The sequence below is a fragment of the Eptatretus burgeri genome, chromosome 2, assembly GCF_056783735.1.
Source record: "Eptatretus burgeri isolate ZD-2024b chromosome 2, Ebu_testis_v1, whole genome shotgun sequence".
Taxonomy (NCBI): domain Eukaryota; kingdom Metazoa; phylum Chordata; class Myxini; order Myxiniformes; family Myxinidae; genus Eptatretus; species Eptatretus burgeri.
Window position 1 is genome coordinate 27,736,319 of NC_140962.1, and position 16,722 is coordinate 27,753,040.

The 16,722-nt window shown below is 39.5% G+C and overlaps 1 protein-coding gene across 4 annotated transcripts in view; it reads left to right on the forward strand.

Annotated features, from left to right (window-relative positions):
• Nucleotides 1–16,722, forward strand: part of LOC147031667 (caspase recruitment domain-containing protein 11-like) — a 224,114-nt gene that overhangs the window by 107,088 nt on the left and 100,304 nt on the right. For all 4 annotated transcript variants that reach the window (XR_015050700.1, XM_085852049.1, XM_085852066.1 and 1 more), the window contains 2 exons: nt 15,632–15,682; nt 16,216–16,362. Coding sequence is in view for 3 of the 4 variants with exons in the window: in XM_085852049.1 (XP_085708175.1) it covers nt 15,632–15,682; nt 16,216–16,362 (198 nt within the window). In the remaining variant the exon portion in view is untranslated. The remainder of the gene's footprint in view (nt 1–15,631; nt 15,683–16,215; nt 16,363–16,722) is intronic.

Genomic DNA, 16,722 nt, shown 5'->3' on the forward strand with positions numbered 1-16,722 from the left:
AGAGGTCAATGTGTGTTTTATCATTTTTATAGTTCAAAATTTTTACTCTCTGTATTTTGTATCCATTAATCATACATTAACAGATAGATTATTGATTTTCTCAAATTTAGGAATATCTCTCGATGACATTGGAAACTTTATATCTTTAACACTTAGTGTATTCTCATCTTTCTTACAATGAGATACTCTTTTCTTATAAAAAGCTTGCTTTTGAAAATGCTCCTTGCTCCCAACTTTTTAGATTATGATAATTTAATAATTTTCACAAAGTCAAGTTTTCAACCCGAGTATAAATTACTTTCACAAGGTTTGAATGCGGGTCTTCAAAAAGAAGACATAATTGGTTTATTTAAACTTCGAAACAAACTAAATGATTATAACATTTAAGATATAATAAAACTATTTTGTGATGCACAGAAATATAAAAATAAATCAAAACCTATAATTTATTATATATTCTTAGTGATATTACGGATGATATACCTTCACCCCAAGATTTGGATAAATCTAAAAATAAAAGAACCTCATCATCTTTAACCTCCGCCATATTCGAAGATGGACGGAGGTTACTGTTTTCACCCTTTCTGTTTGTTTGTTTGTTTGTTTGTGAACAGTATTACGGAAAAACTCCTCAACGGATTTCGACGAAACTTGGTGGGTGGGGGGGGGAGGGTTAGGTATGGTCCAAGGATCATGCCATTAAATTTTGGACTTGGTCCCCCCCCCCCAAAAAAAATTGTTAGAGAAAAAAAATATTTTTTTTGCATTTCTACATGTTTTAAGTGATTTCCAACCCCCCCCCAAAAAAAAATTGTTAGAGAAATTTTTTTTTCCATTTCTACATGTTTTAAGTGATTTCCAACCCCCCTCAAAAAAATTGTTACCCCCCCAATTTTTTTTGCTTTTCTGCATGTTTTAAATGATTTCCAACCCCCCTCAAAAAAATTGTTACCCCCCTCCCCAAAAAAATAGATAATTTTTTTTTGCTTTTCTACATATTTTAAGTGATTTCCAACCCCCCAAAAATTGTTTGAGAATTTTTTTTGCATTTCTACATGTTTTAAGTGATTTCCAACCCCCCCCCCCAAAAAAAAAATGTTACCCTCCCCCCAAAAAAAAGAAAAACTTTTTTTTTGCATTTCTACATGTTTTAAGTTATTTCCAACCCCCCCTAAAATATTGTTAGAGAAAAAAAATGTTTGCAACTTTTTTTTCAACAAAATTTCGATTTTTTTATTTTTATTTTTATTTTTTTTTGCATTTTTACATGTTTTAAGTGATTTCCACCCCCCCCCCCCAAAAAAAAAAATGGAGAAAAGAACTATAACTCTGTCAGCACTGTTGACATCATATTTAATGAATAAGATATAAGGTTCACTTGAGTGACCCAGCAGTATTGGCAGCGGAGGTTTTGCACTCTACCGAGTGCTCCACCTCGAGTTGATGATTGTGTTATTGAGAGAAACCAAAGAGTTATGAATAGCTACTACACAAGAGGGAGGCATTCTTCCTGTCATTGTATTTCTCTTAGTCAATCTTTCTTTCAACTCCCTCGTCGCTCGATAAATAATGCCAATACCTTTCTTTTATTCAAGTTAAGTTCAATAGATATAAATAATTTTTGGAAAGACAATTGCTCTGCATTATATCGTGAAAAAAAAATTTGAGGAGTATATTGTTGCGAATTCGCGCCCGCCGGCGTGCGGACGGCCACGTCACTCGAATCGCGACTGCGTCGCCCACCGGACGGACAATTCAGTCGTGACCCTCTCGGAACAACACCGGGAGCTAGTCACGGGTGGGGGTTTAACCCCACCACGACCGTGCCAATTGCCCACCCGTGCAGGATAGGGTTGCTCGCCAAATTCGATCGACCAAAGTACCTGCACGGATGGTCGACCGGGCGATCGTACCACGCCACAGGCCGACTCTGGACACGAACCGCTTAAGCGGTCCGTTCCGTGCTACAGTGATAACCGAGCGGTGTTATCGTCGGCCTCGACGGTTCCGATTAATTACCGGGCGTATTAAGCCCACTACGAACCCCTTTACGTGAAGCAGGATGGAGGGTCAATAAAGAAAGGATGAAGCGAAATGGGAAAACAGTTCACACAAAGCACATTTATTTCCCGGCACATGGAAAGCACACATATACAGTCAAACAGTCAGAATGCACCTATAGCAACCCAAACCAAAGCAACGACGACGCAGACTACGCCGACTACGCGCACACATTTACTCGAAAGCAAAGGAAAGAAGCCACCCTCATAGACAAGGGGGCAGACGGGCCTGTCGGCCAATATGCGCGCATGACCTGAAGGAGCGGCCAGGCCCGCGAGACCGGGGGGGTCCTACTCACGTTCTCGTGACGCGTTGGCGGACGAGCCGCAGATGTGGCCGCGTGGCTGTGCCCCGACTCCGTGCTCCTTGGCGGGTTTCGTTGGCACGACGTTTAGAGTGGGGTGGGAACGGGGCCCCCTTGTTGCACTATCTCAGCGTGGGGGAAAGAGGGAATTGTTGATGCCCTGGGGGAGGAGAATGGCTGGCTGGCTTGGGTCCCGCAACGAGCGATCCCACACCGCGACCTCGTCGCCGACCGCCGTCCTTCTCGCCTCGGACCCGAGCTCCTTGGCCTCTTCCCACAACTCTTCTCCGCCGACTCCAGAACCCAACTCTTCCTGCCTCACCGATGACTTCGCCACCCGACTCGACTCTGCTCTCCAACCAAAAACTGACTCCTCTGCCTTGCGCTTGCCGTTTTCTAGGCTGACAGGAGCAGCTAATATGCAAATATCCGGATCAGGATGACCTCGGGGGCGGAGCCACGCTCGCCAATTGGTTGGAGGAAAGGGGGCGTGAATCTCCCCTGATCCTAGAATTTGCATATATCGATTTCACACAGACGCACCTGGAGGCAGGGCCAAGCCGCTCCGCGCTTGCTAATTGGACGGAGGAAAGTGGGCGTGTAGCGTTTGTGATCTGAATTTTCCTCGGAAAGGCCACTATTTGCGCTCGTGGCTCGGTGCATATCGCTGAACGAGCCCAAGACAGCCCGACGCTCAGTGTTCACAGGTGGTGCGGGAATGGCCGTAGAAGGAGGGAGGTGAGGGTGATGGAGGGTTTTCGTTGGTGGTTTGATGGTTATGGTGCCGTTTGGGAATGACGGTGATGCGATGATGTGGGAGCGAGTTGTGAAGGTAAAGGTCATGGCTGTTGGCGTTGTTGTTGTCCGAGGGTTGGAGCATGGTTGCAGTTGGTGACGATGGCTGGCGTGGTGGTTGTGTGATGGCGGTTGAGACGTGGTTGGTTCAAAATAAAGATAGAACAGAAAAACGGCTATCTCAAAGCGTCGCAGCCTGGATGGATCACATAAATTCCCTCTATACAATGGGTTTGGGGCTAACTACACATGTACTTGGAGATATCTCACTTACGGGCCCTTCATGGTGTAATGCGAATTTCCACAGCCGTAACACTATGCAACACATGACTGGAAAATATAAATACATTGTGAAAGATACTGAGAGATTTTTTATTTATTTTATAATCAATTACATGCATAAATGATAGTTGTTATTATTTATCTTGTGGGTAAATCTGCTTCTGGGAAAAACTTTCATAATCTAGGTTCTTGAATAGTGAAAATGAAAAGATTACATTAAAAAACACCCTGTGATACGTATTCTATCTACAACAACCAGAGTAATGCGACCAGGAGAAGTAGAAGGTGAAGATTATTACTACATTTCAAGAGTAACATATACGATTGAGGAGCGAAGGTCAAATATTTGAGGTGGTCTCTCTTGTACAACAAAATATTCACATTGTAAGAGTGAGTTAAAGAAACTAAAATATGGTGGTCTTGGGATATTAGAAACTAATACAGAAGGAATGAGACAAATTATTAAACATCTGAGTGGTAATGGGGTTAAGATTTTATCATTCGGTTTTGATGTTGATGAAGAAACTCAACGTGAATGTATGAAAAGCAGAGATACAAGTATTAGTGAAGAAGAAATTACAACTCGTATTAATGCTAATAAAGAATTTGACGAAATATTTAAAGAAAAGGATTTATTTGAACACATCTACTTTAATGTTGAAGAAAAGGAAAATTTCCCTATTGACCTGTACAATTCATTAAATTATATTTTCCAATAAATAAATGGATGTGAAAGAACGAGCAAGAGATTTAAGGAACATCAAGAATTAGTTTCAAAAGTTGTAAAACAACAGGAAGACATAAAGAAGAAACGCAGACAGATTCCTGCGATAGAATACACTCCTAGAAAACTTCAAATGATAAAAGATTTTAGTCAAATGATGGTTCAAGAACTAGAAGATATAGGAGAATTTCAACAACTGGAAGAGATAAATCAACCCCTTTTTATGTTGTGAATGCTCTCCAAAACAATGAATGTTCAACAGATTCAAAAACCATAACAGGTCTCATTCCAACAGAACAACCTGGAATATTTTATCTTGTTAAAGAAAAGGTATTGATATATAATGATGAATTGAGGCTCTTAGGTTCTGTCTGACCACCTGTTAAATTTACTCCAAGATGAATGTTTCTTCAAACCAAATATGGATTTTACATTTTAGCCAAGAATCAAGTTTCAGATTATTTAAATGAACCATTGAATATGCAAAATGAAGATGATAGAGTATAAATTGATTTATTAAACTCACTTGGTTATGGGGTTTATGTTGCTGGGAGAAAAAAGAGGAATGAGAAGGAGAAACATATTGTTAAGGCTTTAAGTAGGCTTGGTTCAGGTTTTCTTCGAAATGACCCATCATAATTAGTTAATAGACTGTTATTGCTGTGAGGTAGAAAATAGGCTGGAAACAACAATTGTTTTAATGAAGCATCAGCCATTTTAGACCAATTAAGGAAGATGAAAATAATTAATAAATGTCAATACAAAGACATTTTATCCCATATTATATAAGAGGAGAAGCACAATCCTTCGTTTTAATGTCACGCTGAGTGATCACACAGCTTCATTCCCTTAACCACTACAACTTGACCCAACAAAATAATATGAGGCTTCTTCACGGTCTATGGAAACTTATAATACCCTTTTTAATATCACAGAGAAAAATGATTAGTTGAGTTATAATCCGGGAAGCGAATACAAAACCATAACAGTTTCACCCAGAGCATACGAGATTTTTTAAATATCTTCCAAAATTGCTCGCCCAATGAAAGAACAGGATGATTCATCAAAAATATTCTTATAGATATTCAAAAACATACTTCAAAATTAACTATTAAACTTAAAAATAATTACGTAGTTGATTTTACAATTGATAATTCATTTGGAGAGTTTTTGCGTTTCTCCTCAAAAAAGATTGAAACGAATGGAGTTTTTTTACAGTGATCATGTCATTCAAATATCCTCAGGTATAAATTCAGTATTAATTCACTGTGATTTGATTGATGGTGCTTATAATGATGGAATAAGAACAAATATTATTTTTTCATTCTGCGCATACTCAACTACAATTGGTTATAAATTCAATATGGAGCCCAAAAATCTGGTTTATCTACCCGTGTCAGGCAAAACCATATACAGAGTAAATTTTAGGATAAGTGATCAAGATAATTGTATGATTTCCTTCAATGCAGAGATTATATCCATCAGAATTCACCTACATGAAGTTTTCCAATAAATAAATACAATCGTTATTGTGAGCAAACACGAGTTGGGAAAATATAAAATAATTACAGGGGATGGGATGTTCCTTTCACCATACTATAAGATTGAAGGTATGTATCTTGGTAGAGGATACTATTAACCAAAAAGGCAATGGGGTGTAGGACATCAATTTAGGAATAAAGGAGATGGGATAATTGATACTCCAATGGGTATCTCCAATTAAAAAAAATGTTCAACTATTTTTAAACATTAAGACCTAATTGGTTCAACCGCTTCCCCTGTGGGAAATGTAGCGGGTGCTATAAAGAGTATAAAAGACGCTAAAAAGGAATCCCATAAATTTCAAGCAATAAAAGAAATTATGAAAGGAAAAACTCAGTTATCTCCCCAAGAACGACAGAAAATAATTCAAATACTTGGGTCAGGGTTTCAAAAGTTTTCACATCTTTTTTCCTAAATAAATACAAGTATGGAAGCAATTGATTGTATCTATGATTTGGATGATACCATTATCATCTCAAACTGTACTAGAAACAGAAGACTCTTTTCAGGTAAATGCTATAACAGGAAGAGACTGGAATACAAATGGAACAAAAAACTTTGAAATAAATAATCAACAAACTTATTTGAATCAAGCTGATAGTTTCTTGTGTAAATTTACATTCACGCAGGCTGGGAATAACACAAACGCTATACTCGTAAAATATTTCTTCTGGAAAATGTTTGATAGTGTTCTTTTGTTTATTTGAACACAAGAAGTTGAAGTGGTTGATTATGTCTCTGCTACATCTGAAATTATGAAATTTACACTGTATTAATTTCATGATAGAATGGGTAAGGGGGCTCTGGGAGGTTTTATTCCTGATATGGCAACGGGAACAAACACAGAACCTGGTTGTAGTCAAAGAAAGGAATGTATAATGATCACACAAAAGTAGGCAATAGTTTTACTGTAGCAGTTCCTCTTAAAGATATATTTGGATTTTGTGATAATGATGCAGTTATATATGGACTTAAAATTAGATTTCAACTCCAATAGAATGATAATGAAAATAGATTGCTTTTTGGTGTTGGTAATGCATTTAATGCTCAGAATAAATTTGTTAATGATGAAATGAGTTGGTATATTAGTGAATATACTCCTCATCTTTAAGCATAAGAGATGTTGAATAGAAAATTTAACTCAAATAAACCACTAAATGTATCATACGTTATAAGAAGATGTCAACACGTTAAACTAAACCATACCACTTACACATGGAATTTGGGTGTTCTCGAAGGAAAGCCACGATACCTATGGCTCATTTTAAAGAAACCAGATGGAGATACTGCTACTAATAAGAATAATGTGTTGAGTGATAATGCCAAAGTGAAACAACATCGAGTTTCTCTGGATGGAACATTTTATCCACGAGACAGAGTGGAAATTGATTGGGATATAAATGATTATGCTGAAGCTTACAAGTCTTACCAAAAGATGTGTGAAAGCAATGGTAATAAAGAAGCCATATTGGATATGGTTGCATTTAAAAGCCGATATACAAGCTATGTAATTGACCTGAGCGCTCAAAAGGAAACTATAAAGTTGAATATGGTAGATACTTCGAGAGAGAGAGAGAGAGAGAGAGAGAGAGAGAGAGTGAGAGAGAGAGAGAGAGAGAGAGAGAGAGAGAGAGAGAGAGAGAGAGAGAGAGAGAGAGAGAGAGAGAGAGAGAGAGAGAGAGAGATATCGAGAGAGAGATATCGAGAGAGAGATATCGAGAGAGAGATATCGAGAGAGAGATATCGAGAGAGAGATATCGAGAGAGAGATATCGAGAGAGAGATATCGAGAGAGAGATATCGAGAGAGAGATATCGAGAGAGAGAGGGAGAGATCGAGAGAGAGAGGGAGAGATCGAGAGAGAGAGGGAGAGATCGAGAGAGAGAGGGAGAGATCGAGAGAGAGAGGGAGAGATCGAGAGAGAGAGGGAGAGATCGAGAGAGAGAGGGAGAGATCGAGAGAGAGAGGGAGAGATCGAGAGAGAGAGGGAGAGATCGAGAGAGAGAGGGAGAGATCGAGAGAGAGAGGGAGAGATCGAGAGAGAGAGGGAGAGATCGAGAGAGAGAGGGAGAGATCGAGAGAGAGAGGGAGAGATCGAGAGAGAGAGGGAGAGATCGAGAGAGAGAGGGAGAGATCGAGAGAGAGAGGGAGAGATCGAGAGAGAGAGGGAGAGAGAGAGAGAGAGAGAGAGAGAGAGAGAGAGAGAGAGAGAGAGAGAGAGAGAGATCGAGATCGAGATCGAGATCGAGATCGAGATCGAGATCGAGATCGAGATCGAGATCGAGATCGAGATCGAGTTGATACATATTGTTTGCTTTTGGAAGAAACAGAATTACAGATTAATACAAATAATGGTGTTATAATTAGTCTCGCATAATTTTTTGAGAAATAAATGAGTAGTTTTGTGCCAACTGGGGTATATGTTTATCAAATCAATCTAAATAAACGATCTTATTGTATTCAAAATCAAAAGCCTTGAATGATTAATGTTAATACAATTCAAATAAAAGGAGCTGTAAGGATTGCTGTTTTGCTCACAAGAGAACAGGTGAAAATCTTGAACGATACTGGCTCACTTAAAATTAAAATGTCAAAACCAATATTGAAGAAATATTCAATAAGAGAGATGAGTGGAGGATTTCTCCCATTTCTAATTCCTTTATTTTCTTGTTTAAGTGTGGCGGGAGCATTGACGGGTGGTATAGTTACCTGCTAAAACTGCCAACGAAAGGAAGGCTCAACTCCCGGCTAAAAAAAGAGTTGGAAAGACATAATAAAGAGTTGGAGAAACAAATTAGTAGAAGTGGTGTAATTGTAGATTTTGCTAAAAAACTTGAAAGCCTACCTGATAAATCGATATTGTTCATTGGAGATATGAGTCGAAATTCGCTAATGCGTTACAAAAGAGTGACAGCCGGTCAGAAAAATCATATTCAAATAATTCCGCTCAATTCGTCACTTCTGGAATCATTTGATACCACATTTTTGGGTTTCACTCATTATAAATGCTTCCAGTCACTGGAAAACGAAGAAAATATAGAACGTTTGCCAAAAAAGTGGGGTTAACGTGCGTCAGGTTTGACCGAAATATGAGGGGATAAAATGCCGTTTTTCATATAACAGCAGAGATATCACGGCCATTACGGGCTTCTTTATCGGAAAACAATGGTTTGAAACAATGATGTTTGAAAAACAAACAATGAAAAAAAACAATGGAAAACAATGTTGTTTGTGCAGTGCCACTAGGCACACGTCTATAGCGTCATCACTTCTGTTGTACCTCGTTCACGTGACCTGCAGACCACTTTCACGTGCGTAAGAAATTGACAGACCTGCATCGTCAGTTTCGTCGGGCGTTGTTTTGCACGATCGGCCATCAATAGAGGCGATTCATGCAGATCGGTATACTACAATTACGATGCAATACATATAATTGATATCTTTATTGCAATGCAGCTAAATAGTAAAGCTTATCATCATTTATGCTCCCCCGTGAAACTTTCACGGACACATATTACGCACGTGAACCGAGGAAACATTGCTCCGTACGAGCAATTCGTCGATCTTTCCGGCGAAACGTGTTGCAGAACAAAGGATTCTGAACATATTCTCTGGGGGAAAGGTGATTAATATTCCAATAGACGTATGCGAGTATGGCTACTAGGGGTATGCAAATGCGTTCTACGCGGACGTCACAAAACTAGCGTATCGGAATCAACGTTTTTCGGAACAAGATATGTAAAATCGGACAAACGATGAATTTCGATGCCGCGCACTTTATTACGGACGTGTCCTACGATATGTAACTACGTAGTGGGAATAGAATATTCGACACTGGGCAAAGGTATCCAAAAAAGAGGCAAAATTATAATGTACCGAATTCCATGAAGGCAATGAAACGCCTTCGCAAATTTTGACTCGTATACATTCTTCTATCGCACAGACAGGTGTTAAAATTTACTAAAAGGGGGAATGGATTATATCTTTCTCATAAATAAATGAGTATTGATAAATGGTGTAAAGAATTTCGAAAGAATACAGCATCAAATATTGAGCTTGCTGAATATTGTAAAAAATTGATAATGTGGTTATTTATATGAAAGATGAATTAACAAAATTGTCTAAGAATACAAAGAATAGTATTATGAATTTAGAAGATAATTATGGGAACAGTTCTCATCGGGTTTGTATTCATAATCATCAAGACATATATTATTTTGATCTTTATGGTCTTCCACCACGTGTTGCAGATGGTGTTTATCAAACATTGCAAGTCCATGAATTAGATTCTAAATATTGTGGTCAATTATGTTTCTATGTACTATTTCAACTCAACAATAATGAAAAAATTTATGATGTTATTTTTAATCTAATATAAATGACATGTTAGAAAAGATGGTTCTACATTTGGTGTATCCCAAGAACTGAATATTGATTTTTCAAATTATTACACAAAGGCACAGACTGAACGACAGAAATATAGTAAAACAAAAAATAATAATATAAAAAATGCTTGTAAATTAATTAATTATCCATGCCCGACTGATGCGAATGACTTTGTGAGATTAATTGATTTATCACAATATATCCTTAATTAAAAATGGCTGTGTATTCCAAAGATACAGAAATGTTGATTTTATTTCTCGGTCATACAGAATTCACAGTTCCAATAACAATTATATTTTATAAAGAAGGGTGTATAGTTTTTATGAGAATAGAACCTTGGTGATATGATATGAACGATTTAGGGTATCATTGGACTTTTAAAATAAACCTACAAGACCTGAAAGAATTAAATCAGTCTCCTAAGGAAGAATATTATCCACTTACGAACGAAAACTTAAAAAAAAAATCTTTCTCTTGAACTGCTTGATCAATCGATGTGAAACGTCACAGTTATGTTGTAGTGGTCATGTGGAACATATGTTTTAAATTTCAACTTGATTGGACACATGGTCTGGCAGCCAGAATTATTTAATATTTTGAATCTGGGTTCAGGGATTTAAATCAAAGTTGGTACAAGTATGTATAATGATGTTATCATGTGTGCAGAGGCATATCCAGCAATGTCGTGATGTCGCAATGTCGAAGAGTGCCCTTCTAGTTTATATTTTAATTCTCCCATAGCAAGCCTATCTTGGATTAATTTGCCAAGCATCTCGGTTGATAAAACCGTTGATAAAACTCGGTTGATCCCATAGCAAGCCTAGCAAGCCTATCTTGGCTTAGATTAATTTGAAGAAACTTTTACTTTTCTTTTTTTTCTCCAATAAGCATTTTTGTGTTCTTGAGTGGGGCAGACAGACAGTGTTAGCCTATATATTATTACGGCTGTGGAAATTCGCAGAACACCATTAAGGTCCTTACATCAGTTATGCCGCTAAGTTTATGTTCAGATAGATTTCCCCACCGTTGTTTAGAGGGAATTTTAGTGTTCACCGGGCTGTGATCCTTTGAGGTAGGTTTTTCTTTTCTATCGTTATTTTGAACCAACCACATCTCCGCCACCGTTGCAACAACCAACATCGCTCCCCTTAACCGCAACGCCAACCACGCCACCATCACTGCAACCACGATCGCCTCTACCGCCCACCACAACCAAATCGCCACCACTAACATCGTTCACAAATGACCACAACCAAACCACCACCACCTTTCACCATATTGGAAATGCCATCTTGCATGGTGGAATAAATAGTTGGGTTTTAAACACCTGTTCAATAGAATCGGATCCGGCGAGGTCGGGCGATAATACCCGCTTGGTTATCACTGCAGAACGGAATGGACCGCTGAAGCGGTTCGTGTCCCAAGCCGACCTGCGTCGAGGTACGGTCGCCCGGTCGGCTGCCCGCGCAGGTACTTAGGTATATCGAATTCGGCGAGTGAACCTATCTTGCGCGGGTAGACAATTGGCTCGGCCATAGTGGGGATTGGAAACCCACCCGTGACTGGTTTTCGGCGTTAGCTCCGGAAAGTCACGACTGAATTGTCCGTCCGGTGGGCGTCGTGGTTGCTATTCGTGGAAAGCGGCCGACTGCACAGCGGCGGGCGCGAATTTGTAACAATAACATGGAGTATGGTGGTGCTCCATAATGTAGGGATGGGATGGGGAAAAATGTGAACAGAATGTGTACCCCATCAAATGTGTACAGAATGATATTCTGAAAAGCTACTATAGAGCGAAGACATCAACCTTTAAAAGCCTTACCTTTTATTCTCTTTCATTTCCATAACTGATATACTGTATAGAGTAGTGTCAGATTCTGAAATCATCATATTTCTTAATGGCAAAAAAAATAAATCCAGAGTGATCGAGGCAAACCAGCCTTACGGCACACCACCCTGTTGCCTATACACTGCCTGGGTTCAATTATTTCCATGATCACAAGAGCATTGTCCAAGAGCTTCAACGTCATCGTATTCGATGGCTTGAGCATGTACTAACAATAGATCAAGATCGTATTCCTAAAGTAGCCCTACAATGGACACCAGCTGGCAAGAGAAAACATGGAAGGTCAAAGACCACTTGGTTGGGGTCGGACCGTGTTGACAGAGCTCAATCAAATGGATCTCACCTGGAGCTTGGCACAACATTTCACACAAGACAGGGCTAAGTGGAGGGAGATTGTTTTAGCCTTATGTCCCACAGGGGACGAAGAGGATTAGTTAGTCAGTTATATTGCTGTATCTGTTAGGAATTGGTTTGAGTGCAATGGCATTTGAAATCTACGCTAACCAGCTTGTATCGCTGACTTAAGGCGCTGTCACACCTTGACGATTTAGCCAGCGTATGCCGACTTATGAAAAATTTGTCTAAAACGCTGGCACACATCGAATACGTTATGGGTAAGTTTTGTATACGTTAAGAGCACGCTGAAAAACACTGCCATACATCGTAGTACGCTGGCTTTCATCGTTGTACTTTGCGGTTGTCCTCAAATTTCAGCATGCTTGAAATTTTACGACGTATGCCAGCATATGACTCGCACATTCCGCTACGCTGGCCATAAGTTGTAGTCACGTTATGCGATCGTTGACACATGTCGACACACGTTACTTGTAAGTTACTCATAAGTCGAAACACGTCGAGGTAATGATTAGCGTACCTGAAACTTATTTATAACCTATGAGTAATGTCTTGTAGGCACGTTACACGATTGTTGACTCACGTCGAGGCACGTTATGCGTTCGTTGACACATGTCGAGGCACGTTACTTGTAAGTTACTCATAAGTCGGAACACATCGAGGTAATGCTTAGCGTACCCAAAACTTATTTCTAACCTATGAGTAACGTGCTTTGAACCTATCTGTAACGTACCTCCAACGCATATTGACGTATGTCGACGTATTTGATTGACGTCTTCCGGACGACCACAGAACTTACTGAACGCGTTTCTAATTTACAGCTACCATATAATGGCGTATTGGCAGCGTTTAAAAAAAAAAACAAAAAAAAACAATAACTTCCGAAATTTCGTCACGTGCCGTTACGTCACGTCCGATTGCCTCTTCAGTTTGCTCATGTCTTATTCTTAGTTCTTCCTCTTTGAATATTTTCTGTTTGAGGATATTGTCACGTCGACGTCGACACTTAAAAGCAAATGTCCGAATATATTTTAAAATTCGTGATAGACTAAAAAAAATAAAAAAAATACAACAACAACAACTTCAGATATTTCGTCACATGCCTTCACGGAGCCAAGGAGAAAAAAAGAAAATGTGCCTTGATGGAGAAAATAAGTTTCGGGTATGCTAAACATTACCTCGACGTGTTTCGACTTTTGAATAACTTACAAGGAACTTGTGTCGACGTGTGTCAACGATCGCATATCATGCCTACAACTTATTCCCAGCGTAGCGGAATGTGTGAGCCATACGGCGAGTACGTCGTAAAATTTTCAGCATGCTTGAAATTTCACGACGTACGAGACGTACCACGAAATATGACAGCGTACTTCATCGTTTTTCAGCATGCTCTTAACGTATACACAACTTACCCATAATGTATTCGATGTGTGCCAGCTTGGTTCAGCAAATTTTTCATAGGTCGGCATACGCTGGCTAAATCATCAAGGTGTGACTGCGTGGTTGACACTTTCTATTTTCAGGCGGTTATGATTTAAATCGGCGTGCGGCAGCTTTTTAACAGGCTACGCCACGAGTTCTTCGGCGATACGTGTAGCGCTATGCCTAAGTTAAACTATCGTTGGGCATAGGTTGTGAACGTCGACAACAGGCTAAGCATTCGTTGGTATAAGTTATCTATAAGACAACGAAACGTTCTGTTCCCGTTACTAATATGTTATGCATACGACCAACACGTTATGAATACGACCAAAACTTTTTTAAAAAACATCAAAATTTCAGCGTACGCCAACGTTTTACATACATTTTTATACATTGCCATTGCTGGCTAAATCGTCAAGGTGTGACAGCGCCTTCAACTGTGAATCTGAGTTCCTTTAATATGACTACAGGTCAGGAAGCCCAGCAGGTGCAACCATCTTACAATATCTTGCCCATGTTGAGGCATTAATCGTAAAAGCAGAATTAATATCGTAAACAATATCCACAAAACTTGGAATTTTGCAAATCAGCATTTTCACCTTCATGTATGAACACTTTGGCATATTCTCGATTTAAGAAATATGGGTCCCCCTGAACCTCAGACCTCGTGATTGCTTGGTTTTCCTGAAGTGAGAAATGCAGACTTAGCTGACTATCCCTTGTTTGGAAAATAATGACAAAATGTGGTGCACCACTGGGATTGTGAAACAAAATTGGAATCCATGTGTAATGTAAGCACAAGGGGGGAACAATACTATCCAACACATTTTACACCCAACCCTCAGCTGGCAAGATCCGGGCCTCAATTTTCTGTGATGCCAAGGGAATCCAGCTGATTGAATACATGCCTCACGAAACTACAATCACAGGGGAGTTTTACACCAGCCTCATGCAAACATTGCGGCAGTCCATCAAGGAGAAATTCCCAGGGATGTTGACCAAAAGCGTGCTCCTTTTCCACACCAACACCTGTATACAAGGCCTATGTTGTGCAGATTGCCATTTGTGACTGGCTTCAAGCAGCTAGATCGCCTCCCTCTACAACCCAGACTTCATCCTCACAGTGGCTATTATCCATTTCTCTATTTGAAATCCTTTTTGCATCGCCATTTTCTAATACTGAGTGACTTTGTGGATGTAACTGAGACATGGCTGAAGAAGCAATCTGATATAACTTGTATTTTATACTGGCATAGACAGTTTGCAGGACAAATGGAGCAAGTGCATTTAAATTGAGGGACACATATTGGAAAAATGTATACATATATATGCCTTGGAGTATTTGTTCCTGGAACTTCTGTTCATGTATGAATAGCATTGTTTTTAACCTTTTTAACTCCTTCGTCAAACCAATGTTGGCATAATGGTTAGGGTGGTGGGCTTGGGATCCGAGGATCCTGAATTCAAATCCCACTCGGCTGTTGAATTAATACCAGGTGGGGTTGACTCTGCCTGTCATCCTGAGGTCAGCAAAATGAGTTCCAGCATGCTGGTGTACTGTGTCGGAATAGCGACCCATCCAGGATTGTACCCAATAGCCAAGGAGACTGCTTAGGCAGCACCAACGCTCTGCACAGAGTATGGTCCTGGTAGATAGAAACCACTGAAATTTCACTTGCTTAGAAGAATGAATGGTGCAATATACTTCATGATATCTACCATCGTTTAGTTCAAAATGTTTGTAACTGCATTCAAACTATGCTTGTTCCCAAAGACTATGCTTGTTCCCTATGCTTGTTCTGAGCTTGTTCAGACACCCTACAAATGTTATTAACAATGTGAATAATGACCCTATATGTTTTATTTCTGCCATCATGCTTTTGCTAATGCATGATGTTCTTTCGTCATTCATTCAGGCCCTGGCATGGCGAGATGAAGCTCAAGCAATGTATTCTCAATGTATGCAGGTCAGTTTTATGAATTTGCCACCCTATTCTATAATTATTGGTTATTAGGCTTATGGTTCTCTGCACCCTGAAATTAAGCCTCCGACATTTATCTTATTCCTGATCATAATGCACTCCATGTGTATTGCTTACATAAAGGCCACTCAAGTCTGTGAAATGCATACAATGTTTGATAACCTTAAGGCCCCCAAATTACTATTTTCATTACACTTTGTCTTTATCAACCAGGCTTGGCTGATGTTTTGAGCATTAGGCTATATTTATATGACCAAGGGCTGTCGTTTGTTATGATGAAGAAGTAATGCTCGAAACAACAGCCACACCATTTATCATGCTGGTAAATATGCTCTTAAATCAACTTTGGTGAATAAAATCCATTGTTTATCTTGTCCAACTCCACAGACTGACACAGACCTTCACAGAGACGAGTATTCCGTTTTATCAACCGAGATGCTGCTGCATCACATTGCACTTACAGTTTGCAAAATCACTAACTCAAGTTGAATCTTCTGGTCTCTTTTTTTCTTCTTCAGGAAAAAGATCGCTATCGTCGACAAGTTCGAGAACTTGAAGAGAAGGTAGACTCTCTTCAGCATATAATCTCCAAAGCAGAGTCGACTCTGTTTTTCGAAAGGGATAAGCTCAGATGTGGCGAGCTTTCCCTGTGCAAGTCTGAGCCGGTGAGAATTCCGCAATTCGTGTTTATATACACAAAAACAAAACCTTGTGGAAGAGAAAGACGACAAAGGATGGTGGAATATCATGTTGATAATGGAGTAGCCTGGAATGAGACTTGGGAATATAAAAGTCTGCAGATAAATAGGGGAGGGAAGGGGATGGTGAGTTTGCAAAAACACAAAATATCACGAGCGGTGATGATGATAATGATAAAATGGCAGTGAGCTGTCACTTCGCAGCACAAGAGGGAAAATTGGTATTGGATTGACATTGGGAGTCAATTCGAAAAGCAGGAGATGAGTAGGCCTGAAGTAGTTGAAGTACGCATGAAGCTTGGACTTTACAAAGTTATTGAAGGGATT